Source organism: Camelus dromedarius, chromosome 1 (assembly GCF_036321535.1).
Source record: "Camelus dromedarius isolate mCamDro1 chromosome 1, mCamDro1.pat, whole genome shotgun sequence".
Classification (NCBI taxonomy): domain Eukaryota; kingdom Metazoa; phylum Chordata; class Mammalia; order Artiodactyla; family Camelidae; genus Camelus; species Camelus dromedarius.
Window position 1 is genome coordinate 15680875 of NC_087436.1, and position 14416 is coordinate 15695290.

At 37.2% G+C, this 14416-nt stretch overlaps 1 protein-coding gene across 6 annotated transcripts in view; it reads left to right on the forward strand.

Annotated features, from left to right (window-relative positions):
* Positions 1-14416, forward strand: part of SH3D19 (SH3 domain containing 19) — a 156209-nt gene that overhangs the window by 75124 nt on the left and 66669 nt on the right. For 5 of the 6 annotated variants that reach the window (XM_031464811.2, XM_064490337.1, XM_064490296.1 and 2 more), the window contains exon 2: positions 212-251. In XM_031464811.2, coding sequence (XP_031320671.2) covers positions 212-251 — 40 coding nt within the window. Of the gene's footprint in view, positions 1-49; positions 130-211; positions 252-14416 lie in introns of those variants that run through there. The other variant, XM_031464787.2, reaches the window with a different exon arrangement.

A 14416-nucleotide genomic window follows, 5' to 3' on the forward strand; every position in this document is an offset into this window, starting at 1 on the left:
AACTTTACATGCCTGTCCTTCTTTATATCTTTTCTACCTCCTCTATCAGACACATCCTCTCAGCTCTGAAGGAGAGCCTTATACATGGAAGTCACAGCAACCTTTGAACAGTCCTTTGTGAATCTAATGGTATGGCAGCTGGTGCTTAAGAATTTCTTTTCTAGGACTTCTAAAGAGCATTTTGACATGTAACTGTCTTCTCTCTTTACAGATCGAAACGAACGAAATAAACCAGAGCATCGTTCTTCAAGGTATGAATTTATAGTATTTAATTACTGTATAAAGCCTCTCGTTTGGAAAACATTGTTCCAATATTTTGGCAGTGCAAGTATCCCTTTTAGAAATACTGTATATTTGAATCTTCTGTACCACTCAGAGAAGCTTCACAAGGGAAATACTGTTCATTCTCTGAACAAAAATTCTTTATAAAATTATTGACTACCTGGAAGACATTTTATTTTGAAAATTCCTATCAGTGACAGGTATATCTTTACAAAAAAATTATTTAGCCCTATTTTCTTCCTTCCTTGGTTCATTTTCCTTCCTTTTCTTTAATTGGTAATTAGGTAAATGTGTGCTGCTTTTTTCCTAATTATAAAACTAACATGGGCTCATTGTAGAAATTTTAAAATTATTTTTTTAAGAGAAAAAGCATTAAAAACAAGACAAAACAGCATGTCTTTCATGAGCTAGGATGGCTGGCTGTTGCTAAAATTTTGATGTAATTTCTTTCTAGATTTTTTTTTTTTTTTTGAGAAAAATGTATTCCAATTGAATTCTTTAAGTTCGTGTTAGACACTTTCAAATAGCCAGGAAGGTCATATCGTCTCAGCCTCTCACTCACGCCGTCTGAGAATGTATCTCACAAGGCTCTCACCAGCACTGAAAAGTATTTTTTAAAATCTTTGTCAAAGTTATAGGCGGAAAATTGTCTAACTTCCATTCCTAGGCAAGAATGGCAGACCTATATTCCATTTTGAAACCCAGTTTTGTGAAAGATTGTAATTTTTTAAATATTATTTCCGTCTTATTCTACATTCTGTCACTTAATCTTTGCATCTTAGATTGTGAGAACTGATGAAATGGTAACAATGTGTTCACTGGGTTGACTGGCCTAGTAAACCAAATCCTGATACTTTTCCAAGATGTCAAACCTTAGAATACATTGACCTGGGATGAAAAAAAATACAAAATCTATGAAAACTCGATTAATTAGAATAGCAATACATTTTGCAGAGATTGTCAATCAGAGTAAGTTAGTGAGACATAATCTGGGAAAAAATGTAGCTGAGTATTTGGAATATAAAGCTGATTTTTTTCTTTCAGGTGTAATTCTCATACATTAAAATTCACTCTTTTTGGTGTATGATTCTATGAGTTTTGACAAACACAGTTATGTAACTATGAACACATTATAGAAAAGTGTGTAAGATATAGGAAAAAACCAATAGAAGAGGACTTTGACAGGATGCTATGAGTGTCATAAAGTTGCAAGGGTAAAAAATACTTAGGATGGTAAAATCGGGATCCGTAAGACCCTTGACATACCGACTTAATTAAGCAATATAAGTGTTAATTGGAACAAATGTAAATCCTTACACCTAGGTCTGAAAGATCAGTGGATCATAGGAGATAGGAGAGATGTGACTTAATATGTTTGAAAAAATCTTGAGGATTTAATTCTTCATAAATTCATTATAAGTCAAAAATTTCATGCCTTTGCCTTTACCTCCCCCAAAATGTCAGCATTGATTAATTATGCTGAAATAACTGTAATGTCTGCAGTATAAGAAAAATAGCTCTAAACCATGCTTTTGATATTATATCCAATTCTGGTCCCACAAGGCCTTGAAAAATTGAAGTACTTGATTGATATTGATAATAATATTGACATTAATTGGGGAACTTGAAAAAACAAAAGCAGAGTCCCACGCTCTACCTGAGAGATTCTTATTCAGTAAGAATGGAGTGAGTGGATCCTGAGAATCTGTATATTAAAGAAGGCTCCCAGTGATTCTGATGTAGAGCCAGGCTGGGAAACACGGAAGACTTGTGTAAGAAGCCGGGTGGAGTTAGCCTTGGTTTGGAAGTCAGGGAGGAATATGGGACAGAAATAACTGGCTTCAAACACCTGGAGGGCTGGCATATAGCAGAGACTAGAAAAAATATTCCTCCTAAATGTTCCTCCCCTCTAAGAGGAACCCGGGATCCCTGGAGGAATGGCTAATTCCAGGTCTCAGGAAGGAGGAAGCACAAGTAAGCCTGGTGACAGAAAGGAGGGAAATGACCGACTGCTGGGGTCATGTCATAAAGGCCCAGAAGGCAGCGTCAAGAGGCTGGCCAAATCTGGGACAATTTGAATAGCGAAAAAATTTTGAATGATAACGGATTCTAATGCACTGGATTTTTAAAAATCCACATAGAAGAAATCATAGGATCACAAAATCATCATTTTACAATCCTCAGTGTAATAGTTGATTCAGGCAAGGATCATCAGTGGCTCCTAAAACTTGGGTAGAAAAACTGTTGGAGGAATAGATATTCATACTGACTTAAAATGATATTTAAGTTTTTAATTAGAAAGGGAAAAATGCACCTTTTCAATAAAGATATGTGGTGATCACATTCTTAATCAAGTGGTCAACTTATATATATCCCACTCGTGAGACAGCCGGACAGTATGTGGCTCCAGATGACGCATTAGCAATACACATAGATGGCGCTTATGCAGTGGTTGTCTTGGCAGAAAAGGTGATGTCGTGAAAAATACAGAAAGGCTCGGAAAATATTCTAGATTAAAAGAGACTGATTTTTTCTTTAAATCTGGAATTTTAAAATCCAGATTAAAAAAAGATACTTTGGGGATAATTAAGAAAATTCAGATACAAATTGTATTTTAGATAATATTTTATTAATATTACTTTGTTTAGGTGTATAATAAGAATGCTGTTATGTGGGAGAATGTCCTTATTCTTAGGAGATGTATACAGATGTATTAGAGGTGATACCGGCTTATGTTTGTAGCATCCTCTCAAATAATTCATGAGGGACAAAAACAGCAAGAGATAAAACAGAGCAAATATGGGAAAATATTAATAATGGGTGAATCGATTAAAAGTGTATATGGGTGTTAATTGTTCCTTCAACTTTTCTGTAGACTTGAAATTTTCAAAATAAAAAGCAGTGGAGGGAAGGGTTCTGTGTGTTCTGTGGAGTTCCAGAGGGCAGAGTATGCAGCTGCGGGTGGAACTTTGAGGGGGTGGGTTTCTGCACAGTGCAAGGAAGGATTTCCTGGTGTAGCTGGTCAAGGATGGAATGGGCCATTCTGTGAAGGAACACTGTCAAGGAAAACCTGGACAAGCTAGTGCTGGGAATGAAATAGAAAAGATTCACACGTGGCTAAATTATGATTCTAGGTGGCTCCAGCCCCTTGCTCATTCAGCAGCCGATAACTATTTGTTGAGACCCTAATCCAGGCTCCGGATATGACAGAAAACAAGAAAAAGTCTCCAGCTTCACGGAGCACAGAGTGCCCATTGTTTGGGATTTACATTCCCAACCTCTGAGAGCCTCTTTGACTGCAGGATCCCAGTCCTCATAGTTCTATTTCCGGCAGTGCTTGTGGCACTCGGTCTTTAACCTTTCAGGTTCTCAAGGACTGTGCTGCTGGTCTCAGTAACCCCAGCACTTCATGTAGTGTTTGGTTCACAGTAAGCACTTAATAATAAATAAATGTTTGTTGAATAAATGCCAAATGTAGTTCGAAGAGAGAAAGAAAATGCCAATGTTTTTCTCTAGCAAACTGAAAAGAACCTGACTCTCAAATGCTCGCCCATGCCTTGTGACTGAATGTTTGTTACTACAGCAGCAAGGAGCAATGTCGTGTGAGAAAGGAGAGCTGTTTTCTGGGAAAGGCCATTGTTGTCTGTCCAGAGTGTCTGCTGAGATTGGTAGTGACCCGCCCTTCTACTGCCAGCCTTAGCTGAGCAGGGCCACCCCACCAGTCCAGCAGTGCGTCAAGCAGATTAATACCTGCTGCATCAACAGGGCAGAAGGAAGAAAATATAACCAAATTCACTCAATTTTGGTTTTTTCTTGTTTTGGATCTCCTCAGGCCACTTGGCAGCAAGATCATGGGCTCGACGCCCAGCAAGAATAAGAGAGATGCATTGCTTTTGTTTGAGTTTTTATAAGGCCAAACTATCCTATAGTTTTCACAGTGAGAGGCGAATAAATCTGGAACGGCTGCCCGTTCTTTCATTTTGGTGCTGAAATAAGAAGGAAAGTATAACTCTTGTCAAGTCAAAGTTTTATCAGGTATAGGGCATCACTAAGACACCAACCGAAAAAACATCACGTAAGCATTTTTAAGCTTTTTCATCAGTTTGCTTTGATGTTGGGTGTTTTAAATTTTTTTCTTATTGCTGATTGACCAGTGTAGAAGTCAGAAATATCTGAATTCTTCTTGTCTTTTCCTTATTAGTTTAAATATACCTGTTCCCAAATTGATGGCCCACGGAACATTTTTTGTAGGAAATTACTTTGTATACAAGAAATAAATCACTAGTGCGTGCCAAAAGTTTGTGAAATGTGAGTCAAAACAAAATTAGGCATATTTCTGTACTGAGTCTTTGATAAACTAAAGTGCATTACGAAACACCAAGTGAGATATTTACTATAAAGGATTTTAAACATTCGTTTGAAGTTGTGACTTCCTTTCCCAGACACAGCTATGAATAACATCTAGAAAAATGTACTATAGGATGGCAGGTTGGGAAACTAATTGAGAGCGAAGTAGGAGCTAAAGATAATGAAGGTAAGCCCTGTGGCAATCAGTGCCAGCGACGGAAAGTTAGGAGCTGTTTTTACCACCCCACCAGCTTAGATCCCCATGACTCATGGGGCTGAAAAACCAGCTACTTTGTCTTAAATGTTTTGCCTACTACAAGGAAATAATTTACAGCTGCGGAAAAAAAAAAAAAAGCAGCAAAACAGAGGACCCTGAATCTATTTCTCAAAAATTAACATTAAATCTTAGTCTTCCTAAAGCCTTCTTAAAACTACCTGCATAATCCCCTTTGATGTCCAGTCATAAGGTTCAATGAAAGTTTGGTAAAAATCACAAATACTTTTGAATTAGACAAAGTGATTTTAAATTTTATAAGGAAGAACAAGAGTAACCAAGGCAATTTTGAAGATCAAGACTGGGAGGTGGACTCTTGTAAGTAATTAAGACGGTGTTTTATCATCAGAGAAATGGGTCAAGAAAACAGAATAGAGAATCCACCAAAGAGGTGGAGACACACAGTTCTGTATTGTGTGCTGGATGGAGGTGGTAGAACAGATCAGTGGGGAAAGTGAACATGTCAACGACTGTTGCAGGAAAAACTGATCACCCATATTTTTAAAAGTCATTTTCTTATGTAAGGTAGAATCTAAAGACATAAAAATAAAAAGTAAAACAAATATTTTGAAGAAATACGTGAGAATATCTTTATGAATTTCGCGTAGGGGATGAGTTTCTAAACAAGTCTCAACAATTACAAACCACAATGAGAAAGACTGATAAATTTGACTAAGTGAAAATTTAAAACGTATGTACATAAATGCAGCAAAAGCATGTGAAAAGTCACGACTGCACGGCACAATGGCAGCAACAGTGCACGTCCAACATAAATAAACTGCCCATCAGAAAGAAGAAGACAAATAGGGCAGGGAGCTCAGGAAAGATGAAACCTAAGGAGCCAACTAATAATTTGAAAAGATTCCTGACCTTGCTTCTACTAAGAAGATGTGGACCAGTGTGATAATGAGATACCATTTCACCTCCATTGAGTTGGTGCAGAAATCTCAAAGACTGATGGTAACAAGTATGTGTGAGAATAATGTGGTATATCCTGTTCAGAGAGTAATTGAGTAATTGCCCATAACCATACAACCCAGCCGCTATCTTACACCCTGGAGAAATTCTGTCTCATGTGCCAAAGGAACGTGTACTGGAGTGTTGAGAGTAGCACTGTTCGGACTAAGGAAACTACAGCTATGTGTGACAACAGAGAGGAAACTCAGAAACAGAGTTTTGGATGATAAAATGCAAGCTGTAGAAGACAGATAGGTTCAGTATGATACCATTTATATAAAGTAGAGGTCAGCAAATGGGCCAAATCTGGCTTGCCACCTGTTATCGAAAATAAAGTTTTATGGAATCTCAGCCATGCCTGTTTGTCTGCACACTGTCTGCGGTTGCTTTTGCATGGCAACAGCAGAGTTGACGGGTGACAGCAGAAACCATATGGCCCTCAAAGCTGGAAATATTTACTATCTGACCTTTATAGAAAAAGTTTGCCAACTCCAGACATAGAAAAAGTTTGCACACTCCCTTTATCACAGGTGAGACTCGAACAATATGTTCTTTATTGTATTTTTATGGCTACGTATATATGTATATGTATTTTACATCACTATGTATATTTTTTAAGTAAAAGTATACAAAAATGCACATGGAACTGATAAATTGTGAATTTAGGATATTGACTATCAAAGGAATAGGTTAGGAAAGTGTACACAGGGAGCCTGAAGTGTATCTATACTGCTTTCTTTTTTTAATTGAAATGTAGTTGCTTTACAATCTTGTATTAGTTTCTGATAAGCAGTATAGTGATTTGCTTATACATATATATATTCTTTTTCATTGTAGATTATTACAATATATTAAATGTAATTTATACCATTTTATTTCTTAAGCTAATTTTTGGGCTTTGCCTATCTACACTTTTTTTAAATCCTGAAAAATTTTATAATTAATTTAAAGGTCTCCAAGAAGAACTTGAGTTCTATGGTACCAATAGTGATGTTTTTACAGGGCATGAACATAAAATTGAGGGAAATTTTCTTTGATTGTTTTTTCTGAAATAGGAAAATAAAAATGAGGAAATAATCAAGAATGTTCAGAAAAAAACATGATCAAACACTGTTTCCATTTCATCTCTATTCATAGTCTTCTCCTGTAATTCCCTCTACTCGAAGCACTGTTTATTGCTCTGTGGATTTTTATCTTATTTTGTTACCTAAGAGTAAACGAGTAACATAAAAACATTTCTTAGTAGTACAGAAATATGTGGTGTCTGTCTTTATTCCACAGGCAACTTTTAATGAAAGAGTCTAGTGGCTCAGTGTCTATCTTAGACTTTCTATGCACATGTATAGTATATGTTCAAGGAATATTTAGAATAAATGGGAATATGTGTGTGTGTGTGTGTGGGTAGTGTATATATGTATACATATATGTATATATATTCATGCCAACTTGCTCTTTTCACTTGTATTTTAGAAATACACTTCATTATATTTTTTAACTGCTACGTAGAGTTTTCTAGTGTAGTTATATTACTATTTATTTAATCAGTCCTTTATTGGTAGCGTTTGAATTGCTTATTGATAGCATCACAGGAAAGGTGCTGCGAAAAACACTGTTATGTTCATATCTTTGTGTGTATATATATATATGTGAGGAAACCTCTATTGCTTCTTCCAAGATAAATTTTTTTCTCGAGTTTCTGTTGAACTCCTATTCTCATTCATAATTAAATTTTGAAATTTTATATACCTTACATTTCTCTTTTCTTCCCAAATCTCAGATGGCTTTGTGGTGGTTTGGTGCCCATGCAGGTTCAGTAGGGCCTGTTTCAACCCCCGTCGCCATAACGTGGCCTGAAATGTCACCCACGCAGGGAAGAACTCGAACTCAACATGCAGAATATTTATAGCACGTAGGTTAGTGCTCTCAGAATTAATAGTTGATGTTAAAACTCAGAGCAACCACTTTATCATTAACAACTTGAAAGGGGCTTGGTTTTCTGCACTGGTACCCTGTTGCTGGTCTTATAAAGATGCTGAAGATTTTATTATGACACTTTACCATTATCACATTATGGTTTGAATAGATTAGCTAAAAGCAGAAGATTTAACTTGTCTTTGCTTTTCTCCTTTCTAAATATGTCTATTAAAATGTCATGCTCTGCTGGGCTTAGTTTAGCTACTGTAATTCTGTAGCGTTTCCCTGCCCATGTGTTTTGATTTCTGCACCTCTATAAACTATAGCCTGTATGTAATTACTTTCTGGCATTATGTTTTCTCAGCTATCAGAGAAACATTACTTTTGCTACAGACTCTGTAATGCTGTAAACGAGGGGAAAAATTAAAGTGTATACAGGTTTTGTAGGAAAAAATCCTTTTGCAATGGGAGATGTGAAAGGATTACTAACATTTTATGTCATTCTACAGAGAATATGTGTATTTTATCGTGGTTTTAAGAAATGTGACTTTAGTATTTCCCCTTAGTGTGATGGGAATGAAAATGAAGCATTTGTATGGTCTATCAGTTGGGTAATTGAAGAGTTTTATCAGCTGGCCTACCACTACCATAGTATTTAGTGTGGGGCTTCTCTGAAGTTGTTTCAAATTAAACTATCAGCAGGCAGTTAACTTTGGAACAGCAGCTGGTCCTGTGTTTGTGACTTTTTCTCTAGACTGGCATGTGTAGCCACCCACCTGTCAGCAGTCCAGGGAGCATGTGGACATATTGGCCCTCAAATGTTTTCATCCTGATTCTTTTCTCTCTTTCCCTTGGGCTATATTTTATATTAGTTCTTTACTTTTCTACAGTATAGTTTAGAAGCAGTTATTTACACAGTTCTGCACAATCTATATTAATAGCCTTTAGTTGAGTGAACTCTGTATACATCTTTGTGGATCTTGGTCTGCCCGTAAGTTTTGATTTTACCTCGACTAATCAATATTCTTACACAACTGGACTTTAACTTTTTATTTAAATATTTTCCCTACTGGCAGAGAATGTATCACTGTTCTTCAAAGGTATTGAATAGGACTATAAGTGACAAAAGCGTACTAACTCCTGGAAGAATCTTAATGTGGACAGAATTGCTTAAACAGTCACTCAGTAACCTAAGCACCTGTTATGCCATTAACAGTGAACTGCTTTTGATCAAAATTCAGTCTTGTTTGATACATAAAATCTTTCTTTTTTTTTAATTGAAGTAGAGTTAATTTGCAATATTGTGTTAGTTTCAGGTATACACTTAAGTGATTTAGATATATATATATATCAGATTATTTTCCAGTAAAGGATATTACAAGGTATTGAATATACTTCCCTGAGCTGTACAGTAAATCCTCATTGCTTATCTCTTTTATGTTTAGTAGTAGTTTGTATCTGTTAATCCCATACTCCTAATTTATCCCTCCATTTCTCCCTTTCCCCTCTGGTAACCATACTCTTGTTTTCTGTCTAAGATTCTGGTTTTGTTTTGTACATAGATTCATTTGTATTATTTTTAGATTCCACATATAAGTGATATTATATAATATCTGTCTTCCTCTGTTGCACTGACTTAGTATGATATTCTGTAGGTCCATCCATGTTGCTGCAAATGGTAATATTTCATTCTTTTCATGGCTGACTGATAGTCCATTGTGTGTATATGTATGTTTGTGTGTGTGTGTGTAACACATCTTCTTAAACCAGTTGTCTGTTGACAGACACTTGGGTTGTTTCTTCATCTTGGCTACTGTAAATAGCACTTCTGTGAACATTGGGATGCATGTATCTTTTCAAATTAGAGTTTTCATCTTTTCCAGATACATGCCTAGGGGTGGGATTGCTGGATCATATGGTAGCTCTGTTTTTAGGTTTAGGTTTTTGAGGCGCTTCCATAATGTCATAAAACCAGTCTTGAAACCAGATATCAGACCTGGTCCCAAAAATACAGTTTCAAGGTTGAGGACTTCCTTTTTGATGAGGGGGTTCTCTAGGTACCAAATCAGAGCTTTCAGTTCTGCCCTGTGACAAGTTTTTGTCACTTTCCTTCTCATCCCATTTGTAGAGCAGCTCAGGAGATGCAGAGTGAGCCTGGCCACCCTTGGACAGCACTTCTAAGTGCAGCAAAAATAAGGCAGGCATGCCAAAGAAGGACTTGTGTGTGACTCTCTCTGTTTGGAAAGGAGGATTGAGAATCAGTACCCTTTGGTAATTAAGAAAAATGAAAGAATAGAAGGAAAGTATCGATTGTCTGAATGCTTCAGAGTAACACTGTGTCTAAAATACAAATATCCTACCGATTGTATACCTTTCCTGGAGATAAAATTGTCCCTGGCACCCTGCCTTGTGCAGGTGGTTCAGGGATGCTATCAAGGAAAGACAAGCGGCCTCAAAGTTTATCACCATTTCTTGCCCATTAGCTTCTCTTTGGTTACAGATTCCAAATAGAAGCTCCAAATAGAAAAAGTCATTATAAGCTGAACTGCACCCTTCAGAATTTTTCCATATGGTGAATTCCTATTTTAACACCATTTAAAAAAAATTTAAGTGAAATTATATTCATTTTTTCTGATTATAAAGCAGAATATGTTCATGATAGAAAATTTGGAAAAAACAAGTACTGTATAAAAGAAAAGAAAATCATATATAATCCCATCTCCTCATAGTTAATTGCTATTATATTTTGATGTATTTCTTTCTGGTTTTTATCTTTTCAAAAAGATACTATAATTTTAACATAAAGGCTCATGAAGATACTGTTTTTAAATTACTGTTTTCATTAAACATTATATCATGAACATTTTCCCATTTCAGTAAATACTCTTATAATTGGTGTATTTTTTGAAGACATAATTGGGATCACACTGTACATACATACATAATGTATAAAAGCTTTTTTCATGAAACAATAGTTTATAAACATTTCCCATGATATGATTTTTAATGGTATTCCATTACGTAGGTATGCCAAACTTTATTTTCCTATTTTCAGACATTTAGGTTATTTTCAATTTTTGGTATTATAAACAATGCTGTGATAAGATTCTTAAACCTTCATTTTAATGGACCATCCCTGATTACCTCCTTATGATAAATTCCTAGCAGTGGATTTAATAGATCAAAATTAATAGATCAGAAACATTGTAAGAGTTTTCATACATACTGCCAAATTGCCTCAGTAAAAGAGACATTCTTAGCAGTATAAATTTCTTCAAAGAGCTTCCCTTGCCCTGTGTTGCTTATGGATGAACCAGAAGGAAGTAACCAATAGGAATATTGTTTCTTACAATTTGCCTCATATTTTTATGTTAGAATGCTCAGATTGTTAACCATGACTCATTTCTGTAATTTTTATCTCATGCCCCAAAACAATACTTTCCAAAGGAATCTTGTACTAATCCACAGCCTCTGGAGGTCCCCTTGCCCGGGCTTTTCAGAGGCCCATCCAAGGGCATTCAGGAGTCGGGTCACCTGGATTAGAGGCAAAGACGTCAATGTACACGCCTTGAGCCTGTATTTGAAATCAGAACTATCTGTGCTCAAGTTTGGGGAACTTTTAGGATAATCCAGACGAATACAAAAAATACTCCCAGATCAAGCTTGGAGAACTTTTGGGGGCCATCCAAAATGAATTTTAAAAAAATACTTTTTTAGCTGTTTATGCTTTGCTCAAATTGGTAGAATCATTCAGAGAAGCTGTGGAATAGAAAGTGTGATGCTTTGGTCTGAGCATCAGGCTGACTGAATTAGAATCCAGCTTCCCCACTAGGAGCTGGGTTCCCCTGGGCAAACTTCTTAATGTTTCCGTATCATGTTTTCTCATTTATACACAGGGCTAATAATAGTACCTGTCTCTTAGGGTTATTGTGATGATTATTTAGTTGTTGGATCAGTTAGGGTTCAACCAGAAAAACAGAACCAGCAGGAGATGTACATTAAGGGATTTATTGTAAGGAATTGGCTTATGTGATTGTGGGGCTGGCTGGACAAGTCAGATATCCATAGGGCAGATACACTGAGAAGGGGCTGGACCTTACATACATGGACTGAAGCTTATGTCAACAGGCAGGATTTTTTTCTTTATCAGGGAAGACTCAGCTCTGCTCTTAAAGCCTTTCAACCAATTGAATCCAGCCCACCCAGATTATCTAGGATAATCTCCCATACTTAAAGTCAACTGATAATGAACTTTAACCACATCTACATAAATACCTTCACAGCAACATGTAAATTAATGTTTGATTGAATAGTTGGGGACTATAGCCTTGCCAAGTTGACACATAAAATTGACCATCATAGTTGCTTTGGATCTCAGTTAAGCAAACTGAACCCACCTGGGAATGAGTTTCAGTGTTATCTCTACTTTTCAAGGTCAAGGCTCTTTAAATCTCCACAACTGAGAAGTTCTGTCTGGCAAATCTATTTGATATCTGTTAGTTTTGTCAGAAGTAACTGTACAGTTGTATTATTCATGATCCCGAAGCATTCTCTCCACTGGAGCTGCACTGTGTGGTCGTAGCAGGATTCTACAGAGGGGCATAAACCGCATCTGCATGAATACCCTGACCTGCATGGCACCTGCTCTGCGCACAGCCCAGCTGCCCTTGGTGCCTGGATAAGCACACTGCTGCACGCCTGCTTTCTGCAGACTTGATAAAGTCTGGGATTGTCAGGAACTGTTGAGTGGTCCCACAGCCTTCTGACATAGTGACAAGATAGCTTTGGCTGCTTGTAGAAAAGATACACATTCAGTCCTCTCTTTTCCCTAGTGCTGATTCTCCCACATAGCAGACGAACTTCTTTGGGGGAAGTTAGTTGCATTCCTTTGAGCGTGATAAACCCTAACCTCCCCTCAATCTGAATACAGACTGTCTTCGTTCCTCCCCTCACAGTAGGAAAGGGTAGGCCACCTGAGAAGTAAAGTAGCTGATGGAAAAAGTACAGGAGACATTGTTTGGGTTCTTCCTGGTGGTCTTAGGTTTCAAAGCTTTTAACGGTCATTCTGGAAACAACCGCTGTAGTTGATCCTCTTGTGGGTTCCTTAGGCCTACGTTTCAGTGTTTGTTTCCATGGTTTTGAACAGTGGAATGTTAATACAGTAAGACTTAATCTTGCTTCATTAAATAGCGCTGGTTGCAATGCAACCAGCCCTTGCCTGCTTCTCGTAAGTACTGCCTCCCAGCTAAAGGATAGACAGCTGTGACCAGCTTTCCACGTGGCCCTACTCCATTTGGCCATATCTGGTGGACTTCTGACTTACATGCTGTGATAATCAAGTTCTTTCTCTTGAAAGTTTAAACCAAAGATGGAGCTGAGAGCCATGAGAATTATTTAGATTTGGGGCTCAGTGGGGCATATATGCTGATGAACACTGGCCAGGTATGCTGATGAACACACAGAAAGAGTCCATTTGTAGCAGGAGAAGCAGGGATGGTGTGGTCTCAGAAGAAGAGAGCTTGTGTAAGAAGCTGCCTTGTTTCCCAGTGCCGCATGAAGCTCAGCTTGCACTTCCTGTTTGGGAGAATTCCTGAGATACCCTTATATGCTCATAATTAAAATCCCTTTTATTTAATTCCAGTTTAAAGGGTTTTCATTGCTATTGACCTCACAAGATAATATGATGACATCAGAAGAAATAACAACAATATTGTAATTTAGAAATAACAGTTATTTACTTACATTGGCTTTAGGACTATCCCAGACTACAGCTTTGATTCTAAGATTTATTTCCACATAGGTTAGGGTGCCACGAGTATATTGAAAGAACAGAGCAGAACAGTACTTTGAAGCATTTATGTACAAACCAAAGCCCTGCCGTATAATATATTGTGTGGAAAGGGAAATGTATTGCTTCTCTTATGAACACTGGTACCAGACCTGTGCCTTGGTGAGTAATAGAAGGCTTTGTTGTTTTTTTCTTCTTCAACCAACAAAAGGCAAAAGGCAAAACAAACAAACCAACCTCTTTAATGTGGGATCTCCTAAAACACAAAAAATAGCCAGACCCATGAATTTTCAAGCATATGTTTGCATATACTCTTTGCCATGTTATATATTATGAATAAATCCCAGAACCGATGAGAGTCTTAAATTATTTCCTAATACTCTTCAAGACACCTTCCCTATTCTTCCATGATTTCATGATTTCCTCTGATTGGAATATTCCAGCCATGGATAGTCGGTGAAAGAAGACAGGTCTCAAGGTTCCTTGGTAATTAATTCACAATTCTCACTTACATAAATGGGGTTTTTGTTTTTTTGTTTTTTGGGGTTTTTTTTTTTTTGGTGTTTTCCTCTCAACATTTGGTTGTAGGTGAACTTTTTGTGAGGCAGTGAAGTACAGTAGCTAAGAACTCAGGCTCTTGAACCAGACCATCCAAGTTCAGACCCTGGCTTCATCATTTACAAGTTGTGAGACCTTGGACATAAACTCTCTTCTTATCTGTAAAACTGGGATAATAGTAGTGTCTTCCTCTAAGGATGGGTGCAAGGCATTGGACCAGGGCTCGGTAAGGTTAGCTGTCGTTGCCATTGGATCGAGGTGGTTATCAGGTCCAGTTCCCTTCACTTCAGTTCGAT